Raw genomic sequence first — 17,635 nt, 5'->3', positions numbered from 1 at the left:
CCGGCGCTGCATTCGCTGTAAAGCAGCAACTCTACCGCTGCGCTACCGTGCCGCCCAAGAGTTGTTCCAAGAGTTGTTCATATAGAGCAGCACTGATTTGTCAACCGAGAGAGGATGGTGGATGGCAATGAGGAGGGTTCCTTGCTGATGTCTGACATGATAACAACTTCATGGGGCAGAAGTTTAGGGTTTCTCTCTCCCACGTTTTCCACCCCTCTGGTGGGTTTCATCCTGGCAAGACCAAATGCAGCAGGTGGTGATGGAGTAACCTGGAATGTTGTCAGTCATTTGGAAAATGATTGTGTTAAGTTGTTGCTTGACTAGTCCAGTGAATCTCTCTCCTAATTTCAAACACCAATCCCAGATGTTTCTAGAGGAATTTTCTAACTGCAGGCATCTTTGGAACTGCTAAATGCAAAATGTCTGTCAATCAGACACCAGGACAGGAAAAGCCAAAGTGCTGAAAAAACTCAGCGGGCGAAGCCGAATCTCTGGAGAACGTGACATTTTGACCTGAAACCTCTCCTATCCATGTTCTCCAGGAATACTGATTGACCCACTGAGTTACTCCAGCAATGTGTGACTTTTTTGGTAAACCAGTATCTGCGGTTCCTTGTTCTGCCAAGACAGGAAATTAGAACCTCAGGCAGCTATCCAGAATACTAATTTTGCTGCAATATAATCAGCAACTGGAAGAGAGTTATTACAGAAGACCAGAACGAATATTGCATATGGCCTGAACAATGTATATTTAGAAATTGTTCAAATAAATTTAGCCAAAGCGTATTTCAACATTCCAAAAAGATTCTTCCCTTTCAATACATTGCTATTTTTGAGTCTTGCCGATTGCTCTCTGGCTTTGCCGTGACTGCAATTTGGCCTCTATATTTGACGTTAGTTAGAATTTATGGCAAATCAGTTTCCGGAATTAAGTCAATTCTACCACTTTCAATGAAACATTATTTCAAGTGTAAGGAAGACTGCCAAGTTCTACAGGGTAGCAGAGCCTGGCGATATGTGGAGCCTACCAGGGAGAAGGCAATTCTGGATTTAGTGTTGTGTAATGATCCTGATCTGATAAGGGGACTAGAGGTAAAAGAGCCATTAGGAGGCAGTGATCACAACATGATAAGTTTTACTCTGCAAATGGAAAGGCAGAAGGGAAAATCGGAAGTGTCAGTATTACAGTATAGCAAAGGGGATTACAGAGGCATGAGGCAGGAGCTGGCCAAAATTGACTGGAAGGAGGCCCTAGCAGGGAAGACGGTAGAACAGCAATGGCAGGTATTCCTGGGAATAATGCAGAGGTTGCAGGATCAATTTATCCCAAAGAGGCGGAAGGACTCTAAGTCAAGTCAAGTCAAGTCAATTTTATTTGTATAGCACATTTAAAAACAACCAACGTTGACCAAAGTGCTGCACATCTGATTAGGAAAAAAAAAAAGAAACATACAGTGGGGGAATAAGAGACACCTGTGGCTGACAAGGGAAGTCAAGAACAGCATAAAAATTAAGCAGAGGAAGTATAACATAGCAAAGAAGAGTGGGAAGACAGAGGATTGGGACTCTTTTAAAGAGCAACAAAAGTTAACTAAAAAGGCAATATGGGGAGAAAAGATGAGGTACGAGGGTAAACCAGCGAATAATATAAAGGAGGATAGCAAAAGTTTTTTTAGGTACGTGAAGAGGAAAAAAATAGTCAAGGCAAATATGGGTCCCTTGAAGACAGAAGCAGGGGAATTTATTATGGGGAACAAAGAAATGGCAGACGAGTTAAACCGTTACTTTGGATCTGTCTTCACTGAGGAAGATACACACAATCTCCCAAATGTTCTAGGGGCCGGAGAACCTAGGGTGATGGAGGAACTGAAGGAAATCCACATTAGGCAGGAAATGGTTTTGGGTAGACTGATGGGACTGAAGGCTGATAAATCCCCAGGGCCTGATGGTCTGCATCCCAGGGTACTTAAGGAGGTGGCTCTAGAAATAGTGGAAGCATTGGAGATCATTTTTCAATGTTCTATAGATTCAGGATCAGTTCCTGTGGATTGGAGGATAGCAAATGTTATTCCACTTTTTAAGAAAGGAGGGAGACAGCAAACGGGTAATTATAGACCAGTTAGTCTGACATCAGTTGTGGGGAAGATGCTGGAGTCAATTATAAAAGACGAAATTGCTGAGCATTTGGATAGCAGTAACAGGATCATTCCGAGTCAGCATGGATTTACGAAGGGGAAATCATGCTTGACAAATCTACTGGAATTTTTTGAGGATGTAACTAGGAAAATTGACAGGGGAGAGTCAGTGGATGTGGTGTACCTCGACTTTCAGAAAGCCTTCGACAAAGTCCCACATAGGAGATTAGTGGGCAAAATTAGAGCACATGGTATTGGGGGTAGGGTACTGACTTGGATAGAAAATTGGTTGACAGACAGAAAGCAAAGAGTGGGGATAAATGGGTCCCTTTCGGAATGGCAGGCAGTGACCAGTGGGGTACCGCAAGGTTCGGTGCTGGGACCCCAGCTATTTACGATATACATTAATGACTTAGATGATGGCTCGAAGGGCTGAATGGCCTACTCCTGCACCTATTGTCTATTGTCTATGTCTATGAAGGGATTAAAAGTACCATTAGCAAATTTGCAGATGATACTAAGCTGGGGGGTAGTGTGAATTGTGAGGAAGATGCAATAAGGCTGCCGGGTAACTTGGACAGGTTGTGTGAGTGGGCGGATACATGGCAGATGCAGTTTAATGTAGATAAGTGTGAGGTTATTCACTTTGGAAGTAAGAATAGAAAGGCAGATTATTATCTGAATGGTGTCAAGTTAGGAAGAGGGGATGTTCAACGAGATCTGGGTGTCCTAGTGCATCAGTCACTGAAAGGAAGCATGCAGGTACAGCAGGCAGTGAAGAAAGCCAATGGAATGTTGGCCTTCATAACAAGAGGAGTTGAGTATAGGAGCAAAGAGGTCCTTCTACAGTTGTACCGGGCCCTGGTGAGACCGCACCTGGAGTACTGTGTGCAATTTTGGTCTCCAAATTTGAGGAAGGATATTCTTGCTATTGAGGGCGTGCAGCGTAGGTTCACTAGGTTAATTCCCGGAATGGCGGGACTGTCGTATGTTGAAAGGCTGGAGCAATTAGGCTTGTATACACTGGAATTTAGAAGGATGAGGGGGGATCTTATTGAAACATATAAGATAATTAGGGGATTGGACACATTAGAGGCAGGAAACATGTTCCCAATGTTGGGGGAGTCCAGAACAAGGGGCCACAGTTTAAGAATAAGGGGTAGGCCATTTAGAACGGAGATGAGGAAGAACTTTTTCAGTCAGAGAGTGGTGAAGGTGTGGAATTCTCTGCCTCAGAAGGCAGTGGAGGCCAGTTCGTTGGATGCTTTCAAGAGAGAGCTGGATAGAGCTCTTAAGGATAGTGGAGTGAGGGGGTATGGGGAGAAGGCAGGAACGGGGTACTGATTGAGAGTGATCAGCCATGATCGCATTGAATGGCGGTGCTGGCTCGAAGGGCTGAATGGCCTACTCCTGCACCTATTGTCTATTGACACATACTTGACTCGAAAGTCATCAAGTATATCTGGATACATACATTCCAACATATCTACATTCCAACATACCACTTAATATCCTCCATCTATTATTCCTTTGTTGAGATTCACCTCCCCAAATGCACTACTTTGGATTAAATATCAATTTGCCATTTTCCTGCCCAATTTACTAGTTCATCCATATACAGTGCCCTCCATAATGTTTGGGACAAAGACCCATAATTTATTTATTTGCTTCTATACTCCACAATTTGAGATTTGTAATAGAAAAAAAATCAGATGTGGTTAAAGCGCACAAGGGTATTTTTATACATTTTGCTTTCACCATGTAGAAATTACAGCTGTGTTTATACATAGCTCCCCCCTTTTCAGTGCACCATAATGTTTGGAACACATGGTTTCACAGGTGTTTGTAATTGCTCAGGTGTGTTTAAATGCCTCCTTAATACAGGTATAAGAGAGCTCTCAGCACCCAGTCTTTCCTCCAGCCTTTCCATCACCTTTGGAAACTCTTTTTGCTGTTTATCAACACGAGGACCAAAGTTGTGTCAATGAAAGTCAAAGAAGCCATTATGAGACTGAGAAACAAGAATAAAACTGTTAGAGACATCAGCCAAACCTTACGCTTACCAGAATCAACTGTTTGGAACATCATTAAGAAGAGAGAGAGCACTGGTGGGCTTACTAATCGCAGAGACTGGCAGGCCAAGGAAGACCTCCGCAGCTGATGACAGAAGAATTATCTCTATAATAAACAAAAATCCCCAAACACCTGTCCGGCAGATCAGAAAAACTCTTCAGGAGTCAGGTGTGGATTTGTCAATGACCACTGTCCACAGAAGTCTTCATGAACAGAAATACAGAGGCTACACTGAAAGATGCAAACCACTGGTTAGCCGCAAAAATAGGAAGGCCAGGTTACAGTTTGCCAAGAAGTACTTAAAAGAGCAACCACGGTCCTGGAAAAAGGTCTTGTAGACAGATGAGACGAAGATTAACTTATATCAGAGCGATGGCAAGATCAAAGTGTGGAGGAGAGAAGTCAAGTCAAGTCAAGTCAAGTCAAGTCAATTTTATTTGTATAGCACATTTAAAAACAACCCACGTTGACCAAAGTGCTGTACATCTGATTAGGTTCCAATGGAAAAAAAAAAGAAACATACAGTAGCACGCAAACAGTTCACAGCGCCTCCTCAATGAGCCTCAAACGCTAGGGAGTAGAAATAGGTTTTGAGCCTGGACTTAAAGGAGTCGATGGAGGGGGCAGTTCTGATGGGGAGAGGGATGCTGTTCCACAGTCTAGGAGCTGCAACCGCAAAAGCGCGGTCACCCCTGAGCTTAAGCCTAGACCGCGGGATAGTGAGTAGCCCCAAGTCGGCCGACCTGAGGGACCTGGAGTTAGAGAGGGGGGTTAGAAGATTTTTGATGTAGGGGGGGGGGGGGGGGGGGGAGTGTCCATTTAGGGCTTTATATGTGAATAGGAGGAGCTTGAAGTTGATTCTGTACCGTACAGGGAGCCAGTGGAGAGAGGCCAGAATCGGGGTGATGTGGTCCCTTTTACGGGTACCCGTCAGGAGTCTCGCTGCGGCGTTTTGGACCAGTTGCAGGCGGGACAGGGAAGATTGGCTGATCCCAGTGTATAGGGAGTTGCAGTAGTCTAGGCGGGAGGAAATGAAAGCGTGAATGATTTTTTCTGTGTCGTCGAATTGGAGGAAAGGTTTGATTTTAGCTATGGTTCGAAGTTGGAAGAAGCTGGCTTTTACCACAGCGTTGACTTGCTTATCAAATTTTAATGCAGAGTCAAATATCATGCCGAGGTTTTTGACATGCGGTTTGACTAGGCAGGATAGACTTCCAAGACTGCCTGTTATCAATTTGATGGAGTCGGGGGGGGCCGAATAGGATGACCTCAGACTTGCTCTCATTTAATTGGAGGAAGTTCTGTGCCATCCAACATTTTATGTCCTCAAGGCAGTGTAAGAGGCTGTTTAAATTTGACTGGTTGTTGGGTTTCAGGGGGAGGTAAAGCTGAGTGTCATCGGCATAGCAGTGGAAAGAAATGCCGTGCCTTTGAATGATTTGGCCAAGGGGGAGCATGTGTAGAGAGAAGAGAATGGGGCCTAGGATGGAGCCTTGTGGAACTCCGCAGGAGAGGCTAGCTGGAGCAGAGGAATAACTGCCTATGTTGATGGCGAAACTCCTATCTTTGAGAAGGAACTGCCCAAGATCCAAAGCAAACCAACTCATGTGTGAAACACGGTGGTCGGGTGTTATGGCCTGGGAATGTATGGCTGTTGAAGATAATGGCTCACTTATCTTCATTGATGATACAACTGCTGATGGTAGTAGCATACTGAATTCTGAAGTGTATAGACACATCCTATCTGTTCAAGTTAAAACAAATGCATCAAAACATATTGGCCGGCAGTTCATTCTACAGCAAGGCAATGATCCCAAACATACTGCTAAAGCAACAAAGTTGAGTTTGTCAAAGCTAAAAAAATGGTCAATTCTTGAGTGGCCAAGTCAATCACCCGATCTGAACCCAATTGAGCATGCCTTTTATATGCTGAAGAGAAAACTGAAGGGGACTAGCCCCCAAAACAAGCATAAGCTAAAGATGGCTGCAATACAGGCCTGGCAGAGCATCACCCGAGAAGACACCCAACAACTGGTGATGTCCATGAATTGCAGACTTCAAGCAGTCAATGCATGCAAAGGATATACAACAAAGAACTAAATATGACTACTTTCATTTACATGACATTGCTGTGTCCCAAACATTATGGTGTCCTGAAATGGGGGGGGGACTATGTATAAACACTGCTGTAATTTCCACATTGTGAAACCAAAATGTATAAAAATGGCCTTTATTAAAATCTGACAATGTGTACTTTAACCGCATGTGATTTTTTTCTAATACAAATCTCAAATTGTGTAGTACAGAGGCAAATAAATAAATGATGGGTCTTTGTCTCAAACATTATGGAGAGCACTGCAATCTTGAAGTTGCAAACTCTCCTTCTTGAAATATTGAAATGAAATATTTGTAATTTCCAATAGTTTCTTAGAAACAGTTACATAGCATGGAAACAGGCTCTTCGGCCCAACACGTCCATGCCATGCAAGATATCTGTCGGACCTAGTCCCATCTACCAGAGTTTGGTTATTTATATACTAAAATTCTCGTTTGTTTGTTCCTGGTCTACAGCCTAAACAGTACATGATAGCACGACAATTTTAGGCCCACCTTACTCACCGTCTTCCCTTTGGTGCTAATGTAAGAAGTTTCATTGAAATCAGTGTTATATTTTTTAAGTTATTCACATTTTAAAGTTTAAATCTATCTCCTGGGGAGAGGGGAGGGGAGGGTGCTGCACCAATGCAGGAGAGGTTTGGGCTCAACAGGTCCACGGTCTAGTACCCTACTAAACCTTTTCTATACAATGTCCAGTCCAAACCTCTTTAATATAATTGTACCCAGTCCCACTATTTCCTCGAGTAGATGGTTCTATACGCCCACCATCTGCGAGAAAAGTTTGAAAAATTTGCCTCCTAGGTTCCTTTTAAGCCTTTTCCCTTAAACCTACATCATCCAATTTTAGACTCCACTTACTGTAGGGAAAAGACTGGCTAGTTACCTTATCTATGCATGGACCATATCCCTCCAAATCTTTCCTATCAACATACATCCCAGCATCATTTAAATGTCATAATTGTACATGCCTTTACCACTGCCACTGGCAACACATTCCATTTACTCATCACCCTCTGTGGAAAGAAAATGCCCCGCAAATCTTTAAATCCCCTTTAAATTTTCCCCTTAAACCCATGTCCTCTAGTCTTAGACTCCCCTACCCTGGAGGAAAAGACTGGCCATTCACACTATCTGCATCCCTCATGATTTAATTTTTTTAATTTTAATTACATTTAAAAAAAAATACAGCATCCCTCAACCATACTTGCTCCAGGGAAAATAGTCCCAGCCTAACCAGCATCTCCTTAAACCCGCTGGTCCCAATAAGATCCTTGCAAATAATTTCTGTATCTTTTCCAGCCTAATGACATCATTCCTACAGATGGGCAACTAGAACTGCACACAACACTCCAAGTGTGTTCCCACCAATGACTTCTACATTTAGGTGGAGACAAAATCCTGGAGTAACTCATCGGGTCAGGCAGCATCTCAGGAGAGAAGGAATGTTCTTCTCTCCTGAGATGCTGCCTGACCCGCTGAGTTACTCCAGCATTTTGTGTCTACCTTCAATTTGAACCAGCATCTGCAGTTATCTTTCTACACTTAGTATTTGCTATCATCAGTCAGGGTATTGCTGTATTCAATACCCAGACCGATGATAGCAAATGCTAAGCTGACATAGGCAGTCAGCACAGAATGCAGGATCATTTTTACAGACAGGACCGAACAGCATTATGATGAAAGTCCTGTTTCTGCCTTTACTTCTAAACCTTTATATACCAAATCCTACGATCAAACCTTAAACATGGAAGGAAGGAACTGCAGATGCTGGTTTACACCAAAGATAGAGACAAAATGCTGGAGTAACTCAGCAGGACAGGCAGCATCTCTAGAGAGAAGGAACAGGTCTCGTTTCAGATTGAGACCCTTCTTCAGACTTAAACTTAGCTGTTATTTCCACCATTTGTTTTGATTGTTTGAAAAATATAGAAAGGAAATAGGCTCTTCAGCCCACCAAGTCCATGCGATCACACATTCACACTGTGGTTATGTTATCCCATTTTTACATCCGCTCCCTACATATATGGGGCAATTTACAGAGGCCAAATTATGCTGCAATCCTATTCGTCTTTGGGATGTTGGAGGAAACCCATATGGTCGCAGGGAGAATTCCAGGGGCAGTACCAAAGGTTGGGATCGAATCAGTCTCTGGTGCTGTGAGGCAACGTGCCACCCTACCAATTCTAGGTGCAATATTTAATTTTTTGTGAAAATTATTTCACAGCTCACCCACCAACACAAGATGCTTTCCTCCTTTCACTCGTAGCACAATTGCTGCTGCTTTGATCAACTAAAACCTTCCATCTTCCACATTAATGAAATTTCGTGTGCCCTTCTCTTAAGAGATTGGTCAATTTGTCAGTGCTTCTTCATTTGTCAGTGCATCAATTTTATGAAGATTTTGTCACCATTTACATATTTTCTGCCATTCACAACTACAATATCCCAAGTACTATTGGCATGTATAGCCAATATTATAAAGTAGAAAATGTGGCAGTCAATTTCTCTACAACTGCTATATTAACCAAATGTGCTACCACATAACACAATCAAGTCTGAAGAAGGGTCTCGACCCAAAACGCCACCCATTCCTTCGCTGCCTGTCCCGCTGAGTTATTCCAGCTTTTTGTGCCTATCTCACAATTAAGGATATTATTTGTTTGAAGACTAACATACTGCCTGTCCAGTTTTACTCCGAAAACATGTAAATACAATGGTTCGATTCAACCAGGTAGTATGTTAGTACACTTCAGATGGCAATAAGGAATCAACTAAACACACAACATGCTGGAGAAACTCAGTGGGTCAGCCAGCATTCTTGCAGAACATGCATAGGTGATGTTCTAGGTTGGACTCTTTTTCAGACTGTTTATATAGGGAGTGGGGGAAGATAGCTAGAATATGGGAGGGGCAGTACAAAGCATGGCAGGTAATAGGTGAACACAGGCGAGGGGGGGTTGATAGGCAGATGGTTAAACAAAGGCCAGAGGTGAAAAAGGTGAGACACAAAAGGATTGAAGAGTTGTGAATTGTGAAGTCAGAGGAAGGAATGTAGGTAGAGCCTATTAGAAGTTACCCATTAGAAGTTATGCCCAGACATCCGGCACAAGTGCTTACCAGGCATTATAGTGCTGAGAGTTTACACGAATTGCATTTCTGAAACATGCCAGTGCTTTGTCCAACTCTTCCGTCAATACAAACTCGTGACCAAGCAGAGTGTATGCATAAGCAAAGTTCGGATCGACTTGAATGGCTCTCTGGAAGAACTTGATTGCTATATCATGCTCTCGCTGCAAGCTGAAGCAGTTCCCTGCAGCACACCAAGCCTGTTAGGAGGAGAGAATAATTCAATACAGCAACACTGGCAGCACCTATTTGAAAGGTGCAAATGAAGAACAAAAAAAAAGTCAGGAAAAATACCAAGATTTCTTACAATTCCATTCTTATATTAAATATAAATTTAACATCTGGAATTGCTCGATTTGCCTTCACTTCATCGTCTAGAGTAGCATATATTGTATACTCAAGGAGACATTTTACATATAGACACCATTACTTTAATCAGGTGGATTTCCTCTCATAGATTCTGAGCTGGCAAAATTGTGATATTTTTCATTTGAGCCGTTCTGAATACTGCCCATATACAAAGAGTGCATTAGTCAAGTTAAAACAGGGTGACTCAATAAGTTTATTCTAAATAAACAGAACAATGGAGCCAGAGGAAGAGGTTCAGAGCTTTGGAATGATGGGGGAGGGGAGGGGGCAGGTGATCTTCTTTGACTTCTAATATTTCTTTAAATTTCACCCCAACACCTGACACACTACTCCAAACATTCTGCATCATTGATCATTCCACATCAGTCATAGGTTTCCTGTTCTTTTTCCCTGTACTTTCAGATATCCTCAGGGTAGGAGTTACAATTAAGAGTTTCTTTTTTCTTTTATAGTTACTCTGAGTTCTCATCACATTAACCTTAAATGCCCTTCACCACACCACTAATTTATCTTTAAGCTGTTGCTTGCTGTCCACCTTTCCTGCTTACTTTTGTCCTTGTCTATATCTGTCATTATTGTAGCCTCCACTGCTTTCTCCCACTTCCACCATGCCTCGTTTATAATGACCAGGTTCAGTCCCTAAAATTACATTCAACCTTTGAAGGCTGATTTCATATTGAAACACAAGTTATTTTTAATGCAATTGCAAAATTTTACCTCTTACTTTACTGTTCAACTGTCCCAGTTAACATCGGGACAGTTGAAACGCCACCTATCACTGATGTGTTTTCATTTGCACTTCAGAATTTGTCTATATAAGCTCTTTTATTTCTCATTACTAAGAGATCTACACTACAAACCTATCAATACGAATACTTTGTCTTTCAATTCAACTCATACACAAATTTGTTGACCTGGCTGGTATATAATCCTTTCACATCACTGTATATTGCAATGCCTTCTATTTAACTGTCCACCTCTTCTAGAAACCCTGGAATGAAGAAAGTTCAGCTGCCATTCCTGCACTCTCCAAATCAGATTTCAACAATCACTTGTGCATCTGAGCCCATTGTTAACTGCCTCAACATATTATTGGGAATAAAGACAGAGATGCAAAAGGTTTTTATGAAAGGGAAGTTATGTTTGATGATCAAAGCTGATATTTTAGAGAAACTAATTGGCTGGTTAAATAAGGTATAAACCAAAGGCTAGAATTGTAAAGGATGAGCAGAAAAACTGCAAAGACATACAGAAAGTAGGCAAAAGGATAGCAACTGGTTTAGATTTATTGAGCATTAGGTTGCATAGGCCTGTCCTTTCAATCCATCAGTAGAAGAATTATGACATTTCATTGAAACAAAAAACAATTCTGATCAAGATTACAGGCCTGATGATGAGAGATTCTTTTCTCTATTTACTCAAGGCATTTCAGGATAAGAGATCAGCCAATCTGGAACAATGCAGAAGAAACTTCTTCGTTTGAGGGTTGTGAACCTGTGGAATTCTTTACCACAGAGTGATTTGGTCATTGGGGTGTAATCAAGGACGAAAATAATATATTGATGACATGGTATATTGAGATCAAATGGGAATGCAAATTTCAGATTGAGATCAATGATGATCTTATTCTATGATCTCGCAGGCATCAGACACGTATCCACTTCCGTTCTTCAGATCCATTTCACCAATTTACTTTTTCATCGGGTTAATTCCAAATAGAACCAAAAAAAAGAAATACCTATGAAATTGAAAAATAACTTGCCTCTGGGGTATTTTTATCCATCTCTGTCAGATCCTTGGAGAGGAGAGAAAGCGAGACATCCTTCTGCAAGTGCCACAATGTGGTGGAATAAATCTCCATACCTTCCACTCGGTAGCTTTCGATACGCCTTACTTCGGAAAATATCCTCTCTGCCTAGAACGAGATTTTTTTCAATAGAGTGATGCCAGCAAGGTACAGAATAGCTTGAATTTAAAAAAAGAATGAGGAAGGTAAGTCGTCAGAGGCCCAAGACTCAGGATATGAACAGGGCTGGGGAAGTGTGGCTCAGGAGGGGCAGGTCTTAAGCATCCGCTGGACAAATCAGCAGTTCCTACTGACTGGCCTACTTTCCTACTTTCATTGCTGTTATGGAGACAGTGAGCAAAACAGTATGGACAGAGGCTCTTCTCTCCAACTCCTCGTTGACCAAGTTATGTCACCGTGCTAGTCCCACTTGCTCATGCCCGGCTCGTATCACCTACGCTTGGACGGTAATATATTGGACAGCACCCGCTGAGAGAGCCTTTGCTTGGACTGAAATAGATACCAAGAAGGTGTGAATCCATGATGCTCAGCACATCATGGCAAGAGTTAACTGTCATTTTGAGATGCAGAGTTTTCAGAGTCAGAGTCGGGGGGGGGGTGTCTCAGAGTCATTAAAGTAGAGGAATGAGGTAATTTATTGAAGGTCATTTTGGCTGGACACTGTAGGAATTCTTCCTCCCCATTTAAAAGGTTCCATGAAAACCCTATGTGTATCTAAGATTTCATTGAACAACATTCGGTCATTATTCTGTGGTGAACAATCATTGGCAGTAAGAGCTAATGAGTTTGTGGGAGTGGGCAGGGAAGGGGATAAAAAATAAAAACAGAAAATACACGCCTGATGAAAGTGAGTGGAGAGAAAAACGAGGTGCGGGCAGGGGAAGCAGGACAATAGATAAGTTGCAGCCATGTCAAAAGTTCTTGTAAAATATCCTTATCCATCTAATACAAAATAATGCTTATTTTATTAGATACAGCATGTTCCACAACAAGATTAAATAGAAAGCTGCTCACTTGGATGGCTCAGCTGATGTTTTTTTTCTTTATTCACAGAGTGGCTTAGCTTAAATAATCTTTTCTCAGAGTTTCCTACAAGTTCCTTCTTTAGAACCATTCCTACAGTAATGTTTAAAAATCTGACATTTCCCGTAATTCTGGAAAACTGTTTTGGTCTTTGAGCAGGCAGCTTTGTGCTTTCTCAGTCATCATTAACATTCCATCAATAAGCAAAGTCATCCTGATTTCCCTCATGAAAAAAGTTCAGATATGCATTTTATTAATTTAGCCAGCCACTTACCTGCATATATTCAGCCAGCTCAAAATGTGCTCTTCCTATTTGACATAGTACCCAACCAGTGTTGTAGTGATGCGAAGGTAACTGACTTAGGACACCTATTGCTTCTTTACAGCTGTAAGAACAAAGTGCCAAATATCCTTTCCCCATCTCACGCAGAAGGCTCATCAGTCCATCTGGCATTGTCAAAGTAGAGTAAAAAAAAGTTTCATTGGTAGACCAAAGGTCCAGTGCATCAAAAACATTAGAACAAAACCCTTGCAACATGGTTACTTCTGCAAAGACCAAAATAGGTTTGAAACTGGGACAGTTTCCAAACATAATACTGCATGATCCATTTTGGTTCGACTGATTATTGAAGTGAACTGTTATCATCTGATCAGCCACAAGGATTATTTTGCATTACATAGAGTGTACTATTAGGTACACGTTTTCTAAAATCAGAATAAAATATTTTGCATGTCATGACTATCAATTTCCAGAGAAATTCATGCAACATCATAATTTAAAAAAAAATTAAATTGACTGCGACTTCAAACCCCGAATGATTCATCAGGTGACTAAAACCCAAATGTGTTCTGGACAAGTTGAATGAGCAGCTGTACACAATATGTTCAGTTTTTACAACATGAAGTGGCAATGGTTTGCATAAGAGTTAGTTCCAGCAGTAAAACTGAAGCATTAGCATAGAAATATTGTTGCTGGCAAGACCTATAAAAAAGATGGATTATCTAGGGAACTGCCAGGAACTGTTTGCACACCCAACTACTAACCCGAGGATTCACGTGCACTTGAACTGTTTGCTTCCTGCCTAAAAGTCAACAATTGCTTGAGCAGGAACATTACTTATATATTGGAAAGAAAACAATCAGTCTATTAATCCAGGGCAGCTCCCAGATCAACCTCCTTAGTCCCATTCCTTCTCCTCCATTCACTGATGCCTTTCCAATTATTTTCCCTAATGTTCACCGTTTTGATTTTTTGCCACTTAAGAAATAAGCCATAGTGGCCAATTATCCTACTGTGTTCATAGGATGTGGGAAGAAAACAGATTAACTGGGGCAAATAGGGAGAATATGCACAGACAGTACCAGAGGTCAGGGTGGAACCCGTTCCTGGGTCTATCACACATGCCTGGTACACAGATGACCAATGTAAATGTGAAATTATCGCACCTCACTGGCAGATCACATGGTTTGACAATTTGGGCAAAGCCAAGATTGAATCTGCACAGGTTACAATTCACTCAATAGGTTCTTATGTCTTAGCTAATTTAGATTGAATGGTCATTTCACACTATTTGTCAGTTCCCCAGAGATGTGCTGGATTCCTCTGGTACAATTTTGATCTAATGTCCTGAACTAAGTCATAACACCTCTGACAGTTATGCCTTCAATTGGCAAAGCACTTTATTATAAAATTTCCTGTTAAAGTTCTCCGTCACTTCAGAAGCCTTCAGCCAATTGGCCTAACTGCTGCTGTAAGTGGGACAGCTTGATACAACGCCTGTGATCTACCTTGATGTGGCTTGCAGCAAATTATATAAATACAAATGAATATCAGTTAGCACACTGCAATATCAAAGAAGCAGGACAGCAAAAAGTCAGAAAATCATATTATTGGAAATATTTCCACCCAATAATATTAAATGGAAAAATGAACCAATTACTTTACATTCAAACACATTGAATCACCTACCCACACTATGAGGAATTCATTACTAGCAGTGCATTGATTCTGTGAAAATAGACTGAACCTGCTCATCAACTAAGATAAAGCTTACCAGCAGCTGCTTTCTGTATATTGAAGGCCTGCAATTGAGGTGTGACTGAGGAGATTTTGCCTTCAGGAATGACAGAGAAGTCAAGCTTGCTGATTTCCAGGCTGTCGTTGAGGTTTGGCTGTGTTATGCCTCCTTTATTGGTTTTGTTTTTTGGCTTTCGGTTGGGAATTTTAGGTGGAAACTTCATCTTCAGCTTTTTACTATTTTCCTGTTTTAAAACAAATACATATTTGAATGTGCGTGTAGATTCTTGAACCCACCACATTAATGAAAAGTTCTAATAGCTCGGATCTAACAGCCTTTATGATTGCAAGGTAACAAAAGCTGAAAATGAATAGGAAAAGATGGCCAGGACACAAAGTAGGGTGGGGGTGGAGGGAAAGTCAAATCTGATGGTAAAGATGATTTAGGATGGTAGTGAGAAATAACCTTGATCTAAAAATAAGCAATCAGAATCAAGCTACCAGATGATATACTTGAGCAGGACTGGGAAGCAACTGATATCATGAACAATTAAAACATTTGGATAGGGACATGGTTTGGAAAAGGTTTAAGAAGAATCTGACCCAGGCACAGGCAAATGGAACTAACTTTGATAGATGTGAATAGATTATGGGCCCCCTATGACTAACCATACTGTTCAAGAAAATATATATTTTTTAAAGGTGTTTGTAACTAAAGGCGACACAATAATCATGAGACTTCAACTTTCTTGTCCATGGGGCACATCAAATTAGTAAAGTTAGGAACAAAGTCAAGATCAAGTCCCTGACACCCATTCAGGAAAGTGTCTCAAACAATATGCTGTGAATCCATCCAAGGAATATAATATTTTACATTCGTCATGCTCAATAATACAGCACAAATAATTTCATAGAAAAAGATTCTATGAAGAGCAATCACAAAAAATATATATTTGGAACTCATACCAAATCCCCCAATTTTAGGTAACTAACCCAAACCACCCCTCCCCTTCCTCTCCTCCCCCCGTTGTCTCACGCTACTCTTCACCTATTTCTCCCCTCTCCCTATATTCCCACCTCTGGCTTTACAATTTGCAACTACCCATCCTTATCTCGCAATTTTTTTAATTTCCATCGCTGGCCTTTGCCCAAGCATGTGCCTATCAAACTCCCCCACCTGTATCCACCTATCACTTTCCAGGCTTTGTCCTGCTCCTCTTCTCTTCCAGCTTTCTTCCCACAACCCCCCCCCCCCCATCCACAATAAGTCTGAAGATAGGTCCCGACCCAAAATGTCACCTATCCATGTTCTCCAGAAACACTGTCCGACCCACTGAGTTACTCCAGCATTTTGTATCCTGACTTCATGCTTCTCTAATTTCTGTTTTAATGCCATCAGCAGAAATTTATCTCAGTCAGAAAGAAGGACTCATTGAGAAAGATGAATCCATCTGTGATTAATAAACGTAGGTTAAGAAAAAAATTAATTCAAAACTAAACATATAAAGTGACAAAAAGTTAGTGGTAGGCTGGGTGACTGGGAATCAGGAACAAATAGCACAAACCTAATAATAGACAATAGGTGCAGGAGTAGGCCATTCAGCCCTTCGAGCCAGCACCGCCATTCAATGCAATCATGGCTGATCACTCTCAATCAGTACCCCATTCCTGCCTTCTCCCCATACCCCCTCACTCCGCTATCCTTAAGAGCTCTATCCAGCTCTCTCTTGAAAGCATCCAACGAACTGGCCTCCACTGCCTTCTGAGGCAGAGAAATCCACACCTTCACCACTCTCTGACTGAAAAAGTTCTTCCTCATCTCCGTTCTAAATGGCCTACCCCTTATTCTTAAACTGTGGCCCCTTGTTCTGGACTCCCCCAACATTGGGAACATGTTTCCTGCCTCTAATGTGTCCAATCCCCTAATTATCTTATATGTTTCAATAAGATCCCCCCTCATCCTTCTAAATTCCAGTGTATACAAGCCTAATTGCTCCAGCCTTTCAACATACGACAGTCCCGCCATTCCGGAAATCAACCTAGTGAACCTACGCTGCACGCCCTCAATAGCAAGAATATCCTTCCTCAAATTTGGAGACCAAAACTGCACACAGTACTCCAGGTGCGGTCTCACCAGGGCCCGGTACAACTGTAGAAGGACCTCTTTGCTCCTATACTCAACTCCTCTTGTTACGAAGGCCAACATTCCATTGGCTTTCTTCACTGACTGCTGTACCTGCATGCTTCCTTTCAGTGACTGATGCACTAGGACACTCAGATCTCGTTGAACATCCCCTCTTCCTAACTTGACACCATTCAGATAATAATCTGCCTTTCTATTCTTACTTCCAAAGTGAATAACCTCACACTTATCTACATTAAACTGCATCTGCCATGTATCCGCCCACTCACACAACCTGTCCAAGTCACCCTGCAGCCTTATTGCATCTTCCTCACAATTCACACTACCCCCCAGCTTAGTATCATCTGCAAATTTGCTAATGGTACTTTTAATCCCTTCATCTAAGTCATTAATGTATATCGTAAATAGCTGGGGTCCCAGCACCGAACCTTGCGGTACCCCACTGGTCACTGCCTGCCATTCCGAAAGGGACCCATTTATCCCCACTCTTTGCTTTCTGTCTGTCAACCAATTTTCTATCCATGTCAGTACCCTACCCCCAATACCATGTGCTCTAATTTTGCCCACTAATCTCCTATGTGGGACCTTGTCGAAGGCTTTCTGAAAGTCGAGGTACATCACATCCACTGACTCTCCCCTGTCAATTTTCCTAGTTACATCCTCAAAAAATTCCAGTAGATTTGTCAAGCATGATTTCCCCTTCGTAAATCCATGCTGACTCGGAATGATCCTGTTACTGCTATCCAAATGCTCAGCAATTTCGCCTTTATAATTGACTCCAGCATCATCCCCACCACTGATGTCAGACTAACTGGTCTATAATT

General features: G+C 41.7%; 1 protein-coding gene across 2 annotated transcripts in view; it reads right to left on the bottom strand.

Annotated features, from left to right (window-relative positions):
• Positions 1-17,635, bottom strand: part of cdc27 (cell division cycle 27) — a 63,013-nt gene that overhangs the window by 12,180 nt on the left and 33,198 nt on the right. For both annotated transcript variants that reach the window (XM_078424632.1, XM_078424633.1), the window contains exons 11-14: positions 14,706-14,913; positions 12,926-13,098; positions 11,584-11,736; positions 9,444-9,652 (exon numbers count right to left, since the gene is read on the bottom strand). In XM_078424632.1, coding sequence (XP_078280758.1) covers positions 9,444-9,652; positions 11,584-11,736; positions 12,926-13,098; positions 14,706-14,913 — 743 coding nt within the window. The remainder of the gene's footprint in view (positions 1-9,443; positions 9,653-11,583; positions 11,737-12,925; positions 13,099-14,705; positions 14,914-17,635) is intronic.

Source organism: Rhinoraja longicauda, chromosome 29, assembly GCF_053455715.1.
Source record: "Rhinoraja longicauda isolate Sanriku21f chromosome 29, sRhiLon1.1, whole genome shotgun sequence".
NCBI lineage: Eukaryota > Metazoa > Chordata > Chondrichthyes > Rajiformes > Arhynchobatidae > Rhinoraja > Rhinoraja longicauda.
This window is presented reverse-complemented; position numbering and strand designations above follow the sequence as displayed.